This window comes from Eutrema salsugineum, unplaced genomic scaffold, assembly GCF_000478725.1.
Source record: "Eutrema salsugineum unplaced genomic scaffold, Eutsalg1_0 scaffold_20, whole genome shotgun sequence".
Taxonomy (NCBI): Eukaryota; Viridiplantae; Streptophyta; class Magnoliopsida; order Brassicales; family Brassicaceae; genus Eutrema; species Eutrema salsugineum.
In genome coordinates, this window is record NW_006256828.1 from 400,813 (window position 1) to 417,127 (window position 16,315).

Sequence of the window (16,315 nt, forward strand, 5' to 3'; positions counted from 1 at the left end):
GAAAATGCCAAAATGTGCAATACTACAATGTATCAGATTCTTACTTGAAAAGAGGTCTCATTGTAACATTTCAATCGTAACCACTTAGGCAACGAATCACACACTTAGCGAACAAGAAAAAGAGAGGCTATAACATTTAAAAGTCATGGATGCATTAGGCAATTAGCATTCATAATGAAACAGGAAACATCAATAAGTTCATAAGTTGTCTTGAGGATAAGAAAGTACTACTAATATAAAAAGCAGAGATGAAAATACAACATTCTCGAAACAAACAAAAGCCATATTAAACCATAAAAGTACTCATGATGATGGTGAAGGTTATGATGAGAGACTCATCCACGTGTGATGTGGATCTTGATGGAATGAACCAGCTTCCTGTGATGAAGCATCTCGCAGTTGACCTTATCTTGCACTCTAAGCCTGTTTCTTCTACAAATCCTGTCCCATCCTTTGAAACAAATCCTATCATCAGCCCATTTCCCTCTTTCCCCTACCATGGTGCCTTCTTCATCAACATACTTGATGCTTTCACCAAACCTAAACCCCATGTCTTTCACCACTTCTGCTGGAATCAACTTCAAAAAACAAAACAAAAAAAAAACGTGTAAGAGACAAGTTATATTGACGAAGAGAAAGATAATAAACGAATCTCAAGATTTTTTTTATACCAGCTCATAAATCCTGTTCTTGAGGCCGGTAGTAAAGTAGGGATTCGTCATACTCATACTCGTAACCTCGGATTGTGAGATCCCTGTAATAACTAAGACAACTTATTCTTTAGTATTAGTTAGTGTGTATTCACAATGTTAAATACTATGAAAAAAGCTATCTTTACCTGCATCATCAGATTCTGTGTCTTCACCACCATCTACTAAAGGATCTTCTTCTTCTTCTTCATAATCAGAATCAGCGACAGCTTCTTCTTCTTCTTCAGATTCAGTGTCAGAAATCTCGACAGTCTCCTTCACAGCTCTTGTCTCTTTGGAACCCCAGCGATTGTAGACACTGACTTCAAACGTGTTGTAGCCGTCATAGACAAACGTCAAGAACTCTCCGTTCTTGAGATCATGGTCCTCTGCAAACTTGGACCATCCAGCTGTGAAATACGCACGCTGTCGTATTTTCTTGAAGCTCACTGTCCAAATTCCTCCTCCAGTGCCTTGGAGCTTCACTGTCTGAGGCAATGGATCTTCAAGATGTTCACTGAAGGACACTGGGATCGACTGATAATCCAAACACAGAAAGTGTATACATCAGAAACTTGAGAGAGTATGAATGAGCCAAAGACACAGTGAGAAGAGTGAGATTTTTAGCAGCAGACAATAACATGAAGACACTAAGCAACCAAACATGGTTACAAGTAAACTAGTAAAACGTCATCAAAGTCATCTGAGTCTCTTTCCTAAAGTTAAGCAGCTCACAATGAAAAGAAACAAAGGGAAAAAATCTAGAATCTTTTATCACTTTCATTCGTTCTCTATCTTGAAGCAGGAAACATGATAAAAACGAATCTTTCACTGGTTTCTGCTAATTAAAGACATTATTTCCCCTAAGCGTGAGATATTTAGCAGCAGACAAGACATGAAGACACTAAGAAACCAAAAATTCTTTCCACTAATACTTAAAGTCGGAGACTTTTTACTTACTGCAGATATGGAAGAAGGAAGGACAAAGACATTGAGAGAAAGAGAGAATTTTTACCATTGATTCAGAGGCAGTTTCTGAGAGGAAAACCTTGAAAAAACGTGGAAGAACAACGTCATTGTCAGTTTCAGCCATGGAGGATGATGGAAGAGAGAGTCTGACAAATGGATCTCTTAGCTCGAGAGGGAGAAATCTTTGGAGAGAGAGAGACTTGAGAGAATTATGTTTGAAGGAGGAGAGATAGAAAATGAGTCTAAAGAAGCGAAAAACAGAGTTGAACTAATTCTCATATTTACAGTTTGACCCCATATATTATTACAAATTACAGTCAAAGAAGCTGATGTCAATGTGTTCGTACTCTAAAAGAAGCTTTTTTCCAGTGGAACACCAAGTTTGCGTGTCTTTGAAAGTGTGATTTTGTTTGTTTGTTTGGAACTTTGTTTGTTTATTCGATCTTAAGCTTTGAAATCCGGTTTCTGTATTGCTTCTTAAACCGAGCTAAACCAGCTCAATAAAATCACAATTGGTTCAGTTGGTCTTCGGTTTAAACCAATCAAGAATCACAAGCTCGAATTCGGCACAAGCTTTCTTCAATTTCAGTCTTCCTCGGCCATCGATCTGAATCTCTCTGGCAGGTACTTATTCGATTTTTCCTTTTCTCGTTGCCATCTTCAGATGATCTTCAATATCATCGCCGACATTGATTTTTGTGGTTATCGGTGTTTGGTTCTCGACTGATTCGTCTTTGAGTTGTATTGAGACCGTAGATGTATTCTTCAGTTTACTTATATAATTGTGTAGAAAGTTTTCGAATTTGGAGTTTTTATTTCACTCAAGTATAGAATTTGCGTTTATCAAGCTTGAAAGCTTAAACCCTTTAGTTTGGGAGAAGTAGGAACACGTTAAAACCCTTCAATTTCTGTTGCATTAGCTAGTTCATGTCCTGGATCATGAGTCTTTGATTTTGTATTCCAGGAAGGAGACACAAGATCTAAGTTTCTTCTGTATTAGGATCTGAAATGGCTAACACTGCCTGCTTTATAATCGTGGGTCGGAATGATATTCCCATCTATGAAGCTGAAGTTGGATCTGCTGCTAAAGTACATTTCTTGCTCTGAATCTTTCACATGATAGTTATATATTCCAAGCTCCTTCTTTTGACATTGGTTTCCTGTTCACAGTTTATCTTCCTTGGAATGGAAATATCCAGGATAATAAATTTGATTATCATTGTTTGTTAATGTAGCTTTTTTATTTGAAAAGGTTGGCTATTACTCTTGTTTTGATGAAGGAACGTTTCACACTGTCATGCATTTAAATTACCAAGCAAGCATGCATTGTTCTGTTCTTACTAGAGTATTAATTAAAAAAAATCAGTATTTGTCTTAAGATCATCTAAGCTAGCTGAACAGGAATCGCATGAGTAATTGGTTTCTGGTCTACTGTTTGTTCGATTATACTTGCCAAGTTACTCTGTGTTTGGTTTGATATTTTCATCTACTTGGTAGATATATCATGTTTCAACCATTGATAGCAATTATTGTGATGCTTAACTTATCAGTCTCTCACACCTTTATTTCTATTTGAGCAGAGAGAAGATGCTGCTCAGTTGCACCAATTTATATTACATGCAGCTTTAGACGTCGTCCAAGACCTAGCATGGACTACAAGTGCCATGTAAGCACATTCTCTTGTGAAATGTTTGAAATGGATTCATCTCACTGTCGTATAAAACTCTTCAGGTTCTTGAAGTCCGTCGACAGGTTTAACGATCTGGTTGTATCAGTGTATGTTACTGCAGGCCATATCCTTTTTCTTTGGAACCAAAATAGCAAAGAGCAAATCATTTTTCCTTGTTCTTCTGATTCATCCATCTAAATAATGTCTCAGACTGATCTCTCGATCCGTTATGAATGTTTGTTTCTTCCTTAATTTATTAACACATACTCGTCTCATGCTCCTTCATGATTCACGCAATGAGGACGGTATCAAGAGCTTCTTTCAGGAGGTGCATGAGCTTTATATAAAGGTTGAAACAATTTCTTGACTGATCAATTCGTTGTTGTTTGTTCTGTCCTAATTTGGTTGCACCATAGTAACACAATCTATTGCATCACCATCATGGAAATCATCTTTTGTCCATGCAGATTCTTCTAAATCCTTTGTATCTGCCCGGTTCTCGCATCACATCGTCGCATTTTGACACCAAGGTACGCGCACTCGCAAGGAAGTATCTCTAGAGAAGACAGAGATTCTGTGCAATGGCCAATTTTCTTGGATACATATCGCAATTTTTTGTCTTTTATGTTTAGTTTAATGCTGGATATTGTTATTTATATAACTTTCAGTCACATTTTAATGTTGAAATTCCTTTGTTTGGTATGAGAAATGATCATTCAATCCAAACCATAATTTCCTCTTTGATTGCTGGTAAGTCGAAAATATTACTAGTAAACAGAGAAACTGGAAAACAGATTCCTTGTGTGTTATTTTCTGATTCTTATAAGATTAAACGTCTCACCTAAAGTAATGTGAAACTTTAATCTATCTATATTATTATTTGCGAAGTCAAAAATCTTATGTATCGTTTTCAGAATGATTTGCTTATGTATCATTATTAAAAAATATATATATATATATATGTAGTTTTAATTTATTTCGATTGAGTGATCATTAATCCTACGTATCAATATGTGTAACATGGTTTTTTTTATCGAGTTTGTTAATGGACCAGCGGTTTTATTCTCGGTCATAGCCAATAATCAGTTAAATGGGTCACCAACAAAAAAATCCTAAACCCTAAAACATATGTCCTACACTATATATATATCCGTATCGTCTACATATGTTTTTCACTTACAACAACCGTCACTGTTTTCTTAGATCATGTTCCTCTTCTTTACTGTTCATAAACGTCTTTTATATTTTCTTGTTCGTAAAGAGATGTTAATTTTGTATAGATAGCTTATTTTCTTAAATTAACTTGCGCTTCTTTGTATAGATAGCCTATTTTCTTATATTCGATCTTTCTGTAGATAACTTAGTTTATTAAATTAACCTTAGCTTCTTTGTATAGATAACTTATTTTCTTATATTCGTGTTCGTAAGTATAAATTAACCTGAGCATTTTTTTTTGTTTTTTCTTAAACATAGAGTTCATCTCGTAAACTATAGCTGATTGACTGAAACTTTTGGAATCATATCTTCCCATGAATCTAGCAGGTGATTATAAATAATAATTGTTATTAATTAGTTTTTTTTTACAAATTTAAAATGTTCAAAAATATTTTACTTGTTATACTATCCTACTCGCAAATTCTCTAATTTATTATTTTGATCCTATGGACAGGGAAACACGTTTTACCTTACCATCTCAGTAACTAAAAAAAAAGAAAGACAATATGTATGCATAAGATCTATTTTAAATTTGTAAAAAAACTAATTAACAATAATTATTATTTATAATTACCTGTTAGATCCATTGGAAGATGTGTTTCAAAAGTTCGAGCCAATCAGTTATAGTTTGCGGGATGAACTCTAGGTTTAAGGAAAACAATAAAGAAGCTCAGGTCAATTTATATTTACGAACAATAACTGACTATTCCTAAACATTTATGAACACAAATATAAAAAAAGACGTTTACAAACAATAAAGAAGAGGAACACGATACATGCATAAGAATGATATGAAGAAGGAGAATGAAGATATGGCCAAGATGGTTGAAAGTAAACTAAGAGAACAAAATAGAGAATAAGAATGATGAGGAATTTGTTTCTGAACTTCTACAGCTTTGTTGCAACTTTTGATCATTTTATTATTATTTTACATGTGAAAACAGACGTAATGATCTAATTTCCAATGAGAGCAATGAGACATCGTTTTTGAAAAGTTGTGTATTGTAAAAGTGTTTCATCTGAATTTGATTTTGATTAAATGAAAAAAGCTTTATGAAACCTCCGTTAGAGGTAGCATAAACAGAGCAAAACAACGGTGAAAAAAACATGTTAGCCCACAAATCTTAAGTTCTCTTTTTTTTTTATTTCACAAGAATTATTATACTACCTTTAAGGGAATTGATTCTGTTCAAATCAATGCAACTATCAATTATAATTCATATTCAAAATAAGAGAAAAAAAAACTACAAAAGAAATCGAAAGATACAAAAGAAGAAGAAGCAGAAAAAGAAAACGAACAGACAACAAAAAAGTCAAAAAAAGACAAAGACAAAGTCATATCAATTAAATCCGAAAAGAAAAATAAAAAAAGTGGATATCCTAAACTAATGAAGAAACATAAGGATAACAAGATGGGGAAGTTGAAGAAGAAGAAGAAAAAGAATCAGACACTGGAGAAGTTAGAGAAAAATAAAAAATGAGAAAACAAAGTAGTATAAGAATAAGAGGAAGAAGAGGAGGAGTAATAAAGTGGAAAAAAGAAGAAATTGAGATTATAATTATTGTGAAAAATAAGTAAAAAATAAGAAAAAGAAGAAGAAAAATATAATGAGGAAGATCAGAAGAGGAAGCAAAGGAAGACAAAGCAGAAGATGAAGAAGACAAAGACGAGATAAGTAAGAATGATAGATTAAAGAAAAATCAAAAGAAATAAGACGAAGAAAAAATAAAATTAAAAGAAGAAGCATGTGTTGGAGAAGACAAAGAGGATAAATAAGTAGAAGTCAAAGTCGAAGAGGATGAAGATGAAAAAGGAAACGAGGAAGATGAGATAAAAAAAGAGGAGGAGAAGAAGAGAGAGCTGACTAATAAAAACTCAGAAAATAAGAGGACGTATATGTTTTAGATAAGGAAAAAAAAACGGAAATTGAAGATGACAAAGTATGAGAAGGTAAAGATGGAGAAAGAAGCTAAGAAAAACGTAGAACAAGAAATCAAAGGAGACAAAGAAGAAAAATGTGATGAATTATAAGAAGGAAGAAGAACAAGAACAAGACGGATAAAAACAAAAGAAAACAAGAAGAGGAAGTCGAAGAAAACAAAGATTATAAAAAAGAAGAAGCCCAAGATGATTAAGAAATTAAGGAAAATACCATGAAAAAGAGAAAATTAATAATATAGAGAAGAGGAAGAAAAAGAAGAAGATAGAGATGAAGACGTAGAAGATGAAGAAAAACCGAAAGAATAATAAGTCAGAGAAGACGAAAACAATGAAAAAGAGTAATCTGAAAGATAAAGACTAACAAACCAAAAGAGAATCGCGAAGAACAACTGTTGGAAAAAGAAAAAGATGATAAAAGAATAAGTCACGGGTCAAAAAGGATAAAAAAGAGGAAAGAAACCATAAATTCAAATAAGTTAAAAAAGAAGAGGAAAGAGAAACATGTTGGAAAGAACCCGATTTAAATGACAAACATTTTGCCAGAAAATGGAGATAATTTTCTGGCGAGGGAGAGACAAAAGGAATTACAGAAAAAGAAACTTATGTAATTACAATGTTTTAGTAAATAGAACAATATATTCATTATGGTTATTAGATCTTTTTTTGTTGGTCAAATGTCTAACATTGTTGTTATATTTGTGTTTGGTATTTTATTTATAATAAAGTTAATAGTTTAAAGATGTGATCACCCAATTATATTTTGTGTTAAATCTTCTGACATTATATATTTTACCGAATTCAAAACACATCAACTATTCTATTTTGGGGTTTTGAGATATTGGATCAGTGCTTTATTTGTCTTTGTTGTTTTTTTTTAGTTTGATGAGTTACAAGTTTTTTTGTGTTTCAACGTTCGATAGTATTATGTAAATTACTCATAGTATTAATCTTTTCGTCTGTTTAAGTTAAACAGTTAAATGCTATCTCTTTATACATCAGTATTACCTGTTCAAAATTACAAAAAATTAGAGTATGTGATCATCACTCTCTCAAGACAAGTAATAATACTTTCATTTTTAATACACTTCGCCCTCACATGGTTCACATGGTGCAGGCTACCACGTAGTTGCTAATAAAATAAAGTGAAATTAATATACATGTTGTTTCCTCTTCTTCTTCTTTTTCTTCTTTCTTGCTCATGTAAATTACATACTTCACTTGTTCTCACCTCGTTGAGTCGTTTGAGCTTTAAAAAGCTGGGGAAAGTTGATTAAATCTTCATCAGAGAACTATTAAACAAACAATCAGAAGTCGTCGTCGTCTCATGACTTGGGCAATGTTTCTTGGATTGGATTTCTTCACAAACAAAGTAGAGATCGTGACAACAACTTACTCTAATGAATTTTTAATCGTTCTTGTCGTTAACTTGAGGGTACTAACTCATCATTGTGACAGAAATTCGGCCCAGAGAGAAATGGAAGAGCAAGCTCTGAAGATTTCATCTTTGTTCATATATCCTATCAAATCTTGCCGTGGAATCTCTGTTCCTCAGGCAGTCGTCACTCAAACTGGTAAATGAAGAACAAACTTCTCTCTTCGTTTGATTCTTGAGAAGAAAATAAGATCAAACTGTCCCTATTTGTTGGCATGAATACAGTGTTTCGATGATACTAGAAAAGGGTCTTAAATAGGGCTTAATCTATTTATGATCGAATGTTTTGACTATGAGTTTGTCTTGGTGTGGGCCTAATGGATATAATCTGTGGAAACTGATGTTACAGGATTTCAATGGGACCGGAATTGGCTAGTTGTGAACTATAAAGGAAGAGCATACACTCAAAGAAATGAGCCAACGCTTGCTCTTGTCGAATCTGAGCTACCTGAGGAAGCTTTCTTGGAAGATTGGGAGCCAACAGAGAACTCATTTTTGGGTTAGTTTCTGTTAAAAGCTTACAAAAGTTCTGTATGAATCAAGAAATCAAATTTATGTTCTTGATTATTATTTTCTTGCAGTGCTAAGAGCTCCTGGTATGAGTCCATTAAAGATTCCATTGACTAAACCAAGCTCGGTGGCTGAAGGTGTGTCGATGTGGGAATGGTCTGGCTCTGCGTTTGATGAAGGAGAAGAAGCAGCACAATGGTTTTCAGATTATCTCGGAAAACAAAGCCGTTTGGTTCGGTTTAATAAAGGTTTTGTTTTTTCTTGTGAATCTTTTCATTTGCAAAAGATTTGGATGTATAGAATTGATTTTTTTTGGAAATTTTGTACAGAAACTGAAACTAGACCTTCACCACCTGAGTTTGCACCAGGTTACTCTACAACATTTGCGGATTTGTTTCCGTTTTTGTTTGCATCTCAGGTGACACATTATCGATAATTCCAATATCTGTTAATGAGAATACTCATCTGATCTTCTTTTTGCTTTTTGTTCTTAGGCTTCTTTAGACCAACTGAACACACTTCTACCAGAACCAGTGCCTATTAACCGTTTTCGACCCAAGTAAATTATTATTCATCCTGAGTTCTTAACATCTTCAGATAATGGTGGTTGTTTTATTTATAATCTGGATTTTCTTGTAGTTTTCTTGTTGATAACTGTGATCCTTTTGGAGAAGATCTTTGGGAGGGAATCAAGATTAACGATTTAGTCTTTCAAGGAGTTAGGCTATGTAGCCGCTGCAAGGTGAATATGATGTGAAAAGATACATTCAGATTCTCATTTTGAAGGTTTTTTTTAAAAGTATTTTGTAATTTCAGGTACCAACTGTGAATCAAGAAACCGGGGTTCCGGGTGGAGCAGAACCAACTGCAACTCTGATGAAATTCAGATCAGACAGTATCTTGATGCCAGACAAGAAACCGCGCGGAAAGGTTAGTTGTAAGCTCTTGTCTAGTTTTGAGAAGAAATTTCTTTCAGTATGGTGCTAAACTGATTCAACAAACTGATATCTCTATTTTGGTTATATGACAGGTTTTCTTTGGTAAGGAGATGGTTTGGAATTGGAACATAACCAATATCGAAGGCGAAGGCAAGAAGACAATCAGAGTTGGTGATTCCATCTCTGTCCTAAGCAAGATCTCTTCAAGAGCTGAAGCAGCTGCTGGTGATTCCATCTCTGTCATGAACAAGATCTCTTCAAGAGCTGAAGCAGCTGCTTAAGTTAGAGATATTAACATTCTGCTTCCTCTTGTTTTTTCTGCTGTGTTGTGTTATTATCTCTAAATAAAGTAAAGACCGATACGTTCTTGCTCATGTAACTACAATCTTCACTTGTTTTTGGGATTCGTCTTGTTGAAAGTGTGATTTTGTTTGGTTTGAATTGTTTTTATTTAAGAGCTTTTAAAACCTGGGGACCTTGATTAGGATCTTTCCTCAGAGCAAGTACTGAAGAAGCAATTGAAACCTTTTTTTTTAACTCAAAACAAGAGGAAGAAAGAGCCCAAATGTGCAAAACTACAATATATCATCAGATTCATACTTCAAAGAGCTCTCTTTTGTTAAAATTTCAACTTATCAGACTCCAAAAGTTCTTGAACAGCCACCAAATCAGGAAGCACAATAGCTCCAGCTTCTCTCCAGTCTTTAGCAGCTTCTGTCTGAAACCTATCAAGCAACAAAGCATGCATCCCAATACTCTTTGCCGGAACATAATCTTTACGCATGCTGTCTCCAATATGCAAAACCTCTTCAGGCGGAATATTCCCTGCTCTCTCTAGCGCAATCCTATAAATCCTCGGATCTGGTTTCTCTACACCTTCAATGCCAGAGAACACGCCAAAATCCCACTCTTCCTAAAACCAATCAAATAAAAACCTTGAGTCCAACTATTTAAGAACCTAAGAATCACACACATTCACAATTGAGTCATTACACTACCTTGTTCAAACCTAAGGCAGGTAATATAACTTCTTGATATCTGTATTCCGCGTTGCTAACAAGTCCAACTATAAGCCCTTTATTGCGTGCCCATCTCAGAAACGGTCGAGAGTCTTGAAACACAGAGTAAGGTGCAGCAGAACCAAACGTTGAATAGATTCTCCTAAATACTTTCTCAAATGTCTCCTCATCATACTCATATCCTGCCTAATCATATCAAAGTAAGTAACACATACATAAACGCACAACATCACAATCACTTCCAAGAAGATAAAAGCAAATCAAATCAAAATACCTTCACAAATGAATCTCTCACGCAGGTTTTCCACCAAACAATGTTTGGCATTTTAGCGGAGAAACCGAAGCAAGGATACTTTTGTGCCATATCTGTGTAAGCTAGTTTAAAACCTTCATGGACTCGTTTGTAATCGGGACAAGGCAAGCCAATTGCTTTAGCAGCCATACAATAGTAATCACCAAGCTCTCCTTTGTAAGCTATGAGTGTACCGGTAACATCTACTGTGATACACCGTAATTTCGATAAAAGCGACATCCTTTTTTCAGATTCTTTCACCAAAATCTGCACTTAAAACACAAATGGTTTTGAAATCAATGATCAATTGTTAACAGAGATACAGGTACGAAATTAAGCTCCTAATGACTTATTTCTTCACCTACCAAATAGTCCCTTTCAATTCAAGAAAATGGGATAACATTAACAGAGATTGCATAAAAGTGCTGATTGATTGAACAAGAATCAAAATAAAAGCAATAAATGATCGAATTGAGGCAAGTATCAATGGCAACAGTAGACTCTTATCAATGTAGGGACTCAAAGACGAAAGCTTTTTCGCAAGAATCCAAAAGAAAAGCATGAAACTTTCGGAGAACTCCGGAAGGAGAGAGAGAAATTTGAAGTACCCAGAAGCTGAAATCCCAGAAATATCTGATTTATTCGTCTATTGAGTTATCTTCGAAGCTTAAGCTACACTGAAATGAAAACCGAAGACTCTGTTTGTATAAATAAGACAAGCGAAGTTGAATAGAAGCGTGTTTGCGTGTGATTGCGCACACAGACAAGTTAGGCAGCTAATAGAATTTTTAACGAGTATTTATTTTGATGTTAAGAGATATATTTCTTGAGAAATCGGACATTCTTATAGACTTAAATGGTAATTAATTGCATTTTTGGGGAGCAAGTTCGAGGATGTTTTGGTAAATTTGCATACAGAAGGGAAAACGAGAAAAACAAAAAATAAAATATCAATCCATTGGATGGCATGATAGTGGCCTGCTGTATTGTCTAGACTCTAAACCCAAAACCGGTTTCAGGTTTCCGATAATTTTTTTTACCGTTTTTTTAATAAATGATTTTAGGGATTTTAATTGTACTATCATTATGATCACTAAAATTGATTTGTTTAACATTATTTGTTTTTTTGTTGTTGTTGTTGATGTTGTGTCTGTGAAGTTGTTTACATGAAGCTAAATAGTTAACATTGTCATTATTTTGCGTTTTGAAAATAACGTGTATAAGTCACATACTAGTAAGAATTATGTGTTCAACAAATTTTAAAAAATTTTCTGGATAATTTATTTTCTTGGTTTCTGAATTATAATAGTTCTAACTTCTAAGTAACCTTTATTCTAGAAAGTTGAATACAAGGAATCTGGTGGGCCGGAATCTGGTATTTAAAAATACAAGAACAAATCTCAAACAAGATAAGGACTAAACAATATGTACAGTCAAAGACAAAGACAAAGGTACTTGGATCTATCTGTTCAATGGTGGAAAATAATGAGCAATGCTTGAAGCAGAACCATCACCTTTGCTTTTACCAGCCTTAAGCTGCTTATTGGGCCGTAGCAAACTCCTAAACTCTCTTTGAATCTCAGCCGGTAATTCATCGAAGACCGACTGATCGATTTCACCAATCTTATAGCTCCATTCTGTTTCTCTTCTCTCTTCTACCTCTTGATTCACTTCACTACTATGGCTGCTTCTGCTACTAAAGTTGGCTCTTTTACTGGTTGATGACACTGTGGAATCTTCTCGAGTCTCTTGCTTTGATTGAGGAGTTGCAGTGTAGTTCTTAAAAATATCGACTATTGAAGGCATTCCCTAAGAACAAACAAATGAACTCCTCTCAGCACAATGTAGAAGCTTTTCTGCAGATTTCAGAACAAAGGGATAGTGTACCTGATTCTTTTCTTTTGCGTTGTTTGTCTTCCGTCCAATTCTCTTCGTTTGTGTGCCTTTGTTTGATCCTGATTGGGTCTGAAAATCTGTTGTTTCGTTTAACAGACAAGACATATCCTGAGAAGGAAAGTGTGGGTTTAAGATACACCAATAACTTGACAAGACAACTTGAGAACATGAATAAGCTCTTAATATCATTCAATCCATACAGCTCCTAACCAATCATTTCTTTACCAATTCAGATTGTGAAAGAACCACTTCACATTTAGATTCTCTTGAAACTGAGAACGTAATTGTTCTTAATTTAGATCTTTAGCCTTAGTAAACTTCTAAAAAGGCTTATGATGTAATATAGTGTATCGAAAAATGAGCGGAAACATTTGCTGATATAGATATAGATACCTTTTCAGGGATTAGGTCAATGTTTTTATGTAGGTTGTCTAAATCAGGCAGAGTATAAGTTGCACCAGTGTCTCCTTCAAGGGATGCTGCTTGGGTCTCTACTGATCTTTGTTCTGAACAACCTTCACTAGCTGCACCAGTTGCAGGAAAAATCATGAAATTAAGTTATTATAGTAAAGAGCAAAAGAAAGCTCTAAAATCATAGAAAAACACTCTGCAATACCTGAAGGAGCGTTCACTATATGTTCTTGAACACAACCATCTGCTGAACAAGAAGGAACAGTAGATTGGCTTTGGAAATATCTCATTATCGAGCTAGTTCCCTACATTAATTAGATATATCACTCCTACCAAATCAGTGAAGAAACCAGCTAAATGTTTGATAGGGATCAGTAACTAGAAGAGATTTTTAGTGGCTTTTAAAACTTACAGATGGTATATCAACAATTTTACTTGCTGAAACAGAAAGACCTGTTATTCTCCATGTCTCTTGTTTATTCCCGAAAGGTCCCATGTATTCACGCAATGCAGCTTGGAACAAGTTAAAGGCGTCTTCTTGGACCTTGGTTACCCCATATCTCAGAGGACATGATTTCGAAGGAAACTTCTTATGCGAATCTGAATCCCTTGACTGCAACACAAATATGTTTTGCATAGAAAATGTTATAGAGTGAAGTAAAAAAAAACTGATACAGACTACAAATACAGGAGAAAAATAGGTACTCTAAAGGCGCTAGCATGAAGGGTAAGGGTGCTTGCAATCCGCTTATTCTGCTCCAAGTCAGAACTGAGACGCTCGCTTAGTTCTTCGGAAAGCTGGTTCAGCCAATGCTGAACCTAAAAGTATAACATAAAAAGACACAAAACTAATTAAAAATAGTTATATGAGATAACTGAAGAGAAAAACTAGACCTGTTAAGTAAACCAAGCCTTACATTTGAGAGTGATTTCAAAGCACGAGGTCCGGGAAATGTCTTTCCAGAACCATGACTTTTGGGGAGAAGGCGACCTTGCACTTCTTCTCCACTGATCCCTCTTGCGATATTCCATAACCAAGTACTACAAGTCAGGAATAAAAACAGAAAATGAAATGTATTAATAAACCCTGTAACTGGAAAAAGAAAAAGACAAAGAAGTACCAAGTACTAAACGAAAATTAGTCAAAAACATCGAACAATATGCAATAGCCTAAGAGTCAAGGTGAACAAGTTTTTATCTTTCCCAAAGTTATTACCCAGTATTTATTCCGTAATGTTCTTGCAGCTTTGTTTCAGAAAACTGCAACAAGTCCCCCACAGTGTCAATTCCCAAGTCAGTTTGCAAGCTAGTGCCCAGCTTTCCTCCCAGTTGTTTCCTGCAAGATACGTAACAAGAGCTACATGATCTCCAACAATAACTGACAATGATGAAAGATGCAATGCAGAGTTTAGAACACAGCAACATTGATACTGAAACAAACATCAAATCTTTGCCAGTTTATAGGTATAATAACATATGCATAACACAAATCCTTTAACTTACGTACATTTTCTTAACTGGCAAGGAACTGAGTAATTCCTGTACAGCTGAATATGGTACAACGGTTTGCTGGGCAGGTTTGTTCATCCCACTAGCAAGTTTGGCTAGCATCTGCTAGTTCAGTTATGTGTTGTTACTCGCTATACAAGAGATAAAGAAAAAAGACTAGAAAAGTAAACAGCTTCTTGCCTTGTTATGGGCTATGCCAGCAGAACAGCTAAACTCAGTCTCCTTGAGCACCTGTTTCCGGAGTGCTGCAACAATGATAATTCCACAAGCTAACAACTTATCACGACGATCAGCATCTTTACGACATATCCAATCACGGACACTCTCCTTGAAATCATCTCCATCCTGAATCAAAGCCCAAAACCAGTATCAAAAATAAACAAAAGAAGTCCCAAATCAAAATAAGAAACCAAGAATCTCAATCATACCTCTCGGCGCATTCCAAGAATATGGGATTTAAGAGCTTCTTCGTCTATCGATTCCAAACTCTCTGGAGGCGCATCAGCGAGCATGCTCTCTGCTGCATCGGTGAGGTCAAGATACACTTCATCAATCGAAGCCCTCTCACATTTACCGCTTAAAGCTAGAATCGAAACCACCTGCAGACACACATAGAACGAGATAACTCTAGCAAATGTTATAGTCAGACAAAACACAAACATTTAAACATGTTATAACTTCAACTTCCACTGCCACAGACCTCTGAACCCGCACTGCGATATGTATTAAGGTCAGCTTTACCACGAGCCACGGGAACTTGAACCAATTGAATTTCAGGGCAAGCAGCTTTAGCCTCATCACCTCTCATCGACCTGAAAAATTCCATTCAAATGAAATGTTCTTGACACACGAAAATAACGAACTTTGATTCAACTTTGGGGGAAAGAAGCAATCTTTGATTAGACAAACCGCTTTACGCCACATTTACGTGCTTCATAGCTAACAGCAATCAAACCACCACCTTGCCATTCATTGTACTGTACAACTGCAGTAGGAAGTCCACGCAACTCCGGTTGCTTCCGTTGCTCCACTAATCAATTGAAAACCCAATAATCAGGTAAGAAAAAGGACACAACTTTGAACAGAAAAGGACAAAACTTTAATCTATGTTCGAAACCTCCCTAAAAAAACCCTAAATAGTGAAAACCCTTTTTGCAAAGATTAAAAACCCAGAATCTCAAATTCGATTCGGAAGAGGTGTAATACTCTGGTTTCTCTCACTGAAACGTGTAGCGACTGTATGTATTTCGGGTTAGAGAGAGAGACCTTGAACGTAGAAGCAATCCATGTCGACATGAGCGATAACTCTAGCATCCGATGTCTCCGGTCTCGCTACCGGCATTTTCTTCACGAAAATTAAAACTTTCCGTTTCCAAAATCTTCGCAGAGATCAGAGTGATAGAAAAGGAACAAGAAAGGGGCAAACATTTGTTTCCACCGAAAGAGGTTTTTTTTCTTCCTGGGCACAGCGCGCGAAAATAATAATTAGGAAAGAAAACCCCTCAAACTAATAGTTTTTCCTAGATTAACACCTGAACTATGGAAACATACTAATCTCGGTCATTAATATGACACGATTTGAAAAGTGAAAATGAAATGTAATTTTTAGATTTTTTTGCATTATATAATGCATATATATTTTTATATAATAATTTATATTTTAAAGTTCAATATAATTTTGTAATTTTAATTTAAAATCAATATTACAATTTTTGGATTAAATTGTTAGGGCTGAGAAGTTCGAGAATTGGAAAGTTATGGGGCTTATGAAGTAATTTTATAAGTTTGTGTACTAACCCGAAAATAAGTGTTTTGTATTAAACC

The 16,315-nt window shown here is 35.1% G+C and overlaps 5 protein-coding genes across 8 annotated transcripts; 2 read left to right on the plus strand and 3 right to left on the minus strand.

The window, feature by feature from the left end:
- Positions 1 to 243: 243 nt before the first annotated feature.
- On the minus strand, positions 244 to 1,882 carry LOC18016320 (B3 domain-containing protein REM20). Its single transcript, XM_006398034.2, has 4 exons — positions 1,705 to 1,882; positions 839 to 1,226; positions 672 to 754; positions 244 to 578 (listed from the first exon to the last, which is right to left on the minus strand). Exons 1-4 carry the CDS (start codon positions 1,780 to 1,782, stop codon positions 336 to 338), a joined length of 792 nt encoding a protein of 263 aa, XP_006398097.1. The 5' UTR covers positions 1,783 to 1,882; the 3' UTR covers positions 244 to 335.
- A 154-nt stretch (positions 1,883 to 2,036) lies between these two features.
- LOC18016321 (trafficking protein particle complex subunit 2) lies at positions 2,037 to 4,059 on the plus strand. 2 transcript variants are annotated; one of them, XM_006398036.2, is made up of 6 exons: positions 2,037 to 2,282; positions 2,623 to 2,747; positions 3,239 to 3,324; positions 3,390 to 3,451; positions 3,591 to 3,676; positions 3,795 to 4,059. In XM_006398036.2, the coding sequence occupies exons 2-6, from the start codon at positions 2,667 to 2,669 to the stop codon at positions 3,885 to 3,887; spliced, it is 408 nt and encodes a 135-aa protein (XP_006398099.1). In that variant the 5' UTR covers positions 2,037 to 2,282; positions 2,623 to 2,666; the 3' UTR covers positions 3,888 to 4,059. The 2 variants fall into 2 exon arrangements, with proteins under 2 accessions (XP_006398099.1, XP_006398100.1); XM_006398037.2 differs by lacking the exon at positions 2,037 to 2,282 and adding an exon at positions 2,329 to 2,416.
- A 3,899-nt stretch (positions 4,060 to 7,958) lies between these two features.
- On the plus strand, positions 7,959 to 9,645 carry LOC18016322 (mitochondrial amidoxime reducing component 2). Its single transcript, XM_006398038.1, has 8 exons — positions 7,959 to 8,055; positions 8,266 to 8,415; positions 8,498 to 8,674; positions 8,756 to 8,844; positions 8,921 to 8,985; positions 9,066 to 9,168; positions 9,243 to 9,356; positions 9,457 to 9,645. Exons 1-8 carry the CDS (start codon positions 7,959 to 7,961, stop codon positions 9,643 to 9,645), a joined length of 984 nt encoding a protein of 327 aa, XP_006398101.1.
- Positions 9,646 to 9,871: 226 nt separating this feature from the next.
- LOC18016323 (haloacid dehalogenase-like hydrolase domain-containing protein 3) lies at positions 9,872 to 11,422 on the minus strand. Of its 2 annotated transcripts, none has more exons than XM_006398039.2 (4): positions 11,284 to 11,422; positions 10,658 to 10,942; positions 10,363 to 10,569; positions 9,872 to 10,277 (listed from the first exon to the last, which is right to left on the minus strand). In XM_006398039.2, the coding sequence occupies exons 2-4, from the start codon at positions 10,913 to 10,915 to the stop codon at positions 9,984 to 9,986; spliced, it is 759 nt and encodes a 252-aa protein (XP_006398102.1). In that variant the 5' UTR covers positions 10,916 to 10,942; positions 11,284 to 11,422; the 3' UTR covers positions 9,872 to 9,983. The 2 variants fall into 2 exon arrangements, with proteins under 2 accessions (XP_006398102.1, XP_024011023.1); XM_024155255.1 differs by having other exon boundaries at positions 10,658 to 10,947; positions 11,284 to 11,409.
- Positions 11,423 to 11,998: 576 nt separating this feature from the next.
- LOC18016324 (DNA polymerase eta) lies at positions 11,999 to 15,923 on the minus strand. Of its 2 annotated transcripts, XM_006398040.2 has the most exons (14): positions 15,758 to 15,923; positions 15,401 to 15,521; positions 15,192 to 15,303; positions 14,920 to 15,090; positions 14,672 to 14,836; positions 14,490 to 14,593; positions 14,199 to 14,318; positions 13,900 to 14,023; positions 13,688 to 13,801; positions 13,395 to 13,595; positions 13,188 to 13,287; positions 12,965 to 13,095; positions 12,563 to 12,679; positions 11,999 to 12,484 (listed from the first exon to the last, which is right to left on the minus strand). In XM_006398040.2, exons 1-14 carry the CDS (start codon positions 15,831 to 15,833, stop codon positions 12,137 to 12,139), a joined length of 2,004 nt encoding a protein of 667 aa, XP_006398103.1. In that variant the 5' UTR covers positions 15,834 to 15,923; the 3' UTR covers positions 11,999 to 12,136. The 2 variants fall into 2 exon arrangements, with proteins under 2 accessions (XP_006398103.1, XP_024011026.1); XM_024155258.1 differs by lacking the exons at positions 15,401 to 15,521; positions 15,758 to 15,923 and having other exon boundaries at positions 15,233 to 15,289.
- Between the last annotated feature and the right edge of the window lie 392 nt (positions 15,924 to 16,315).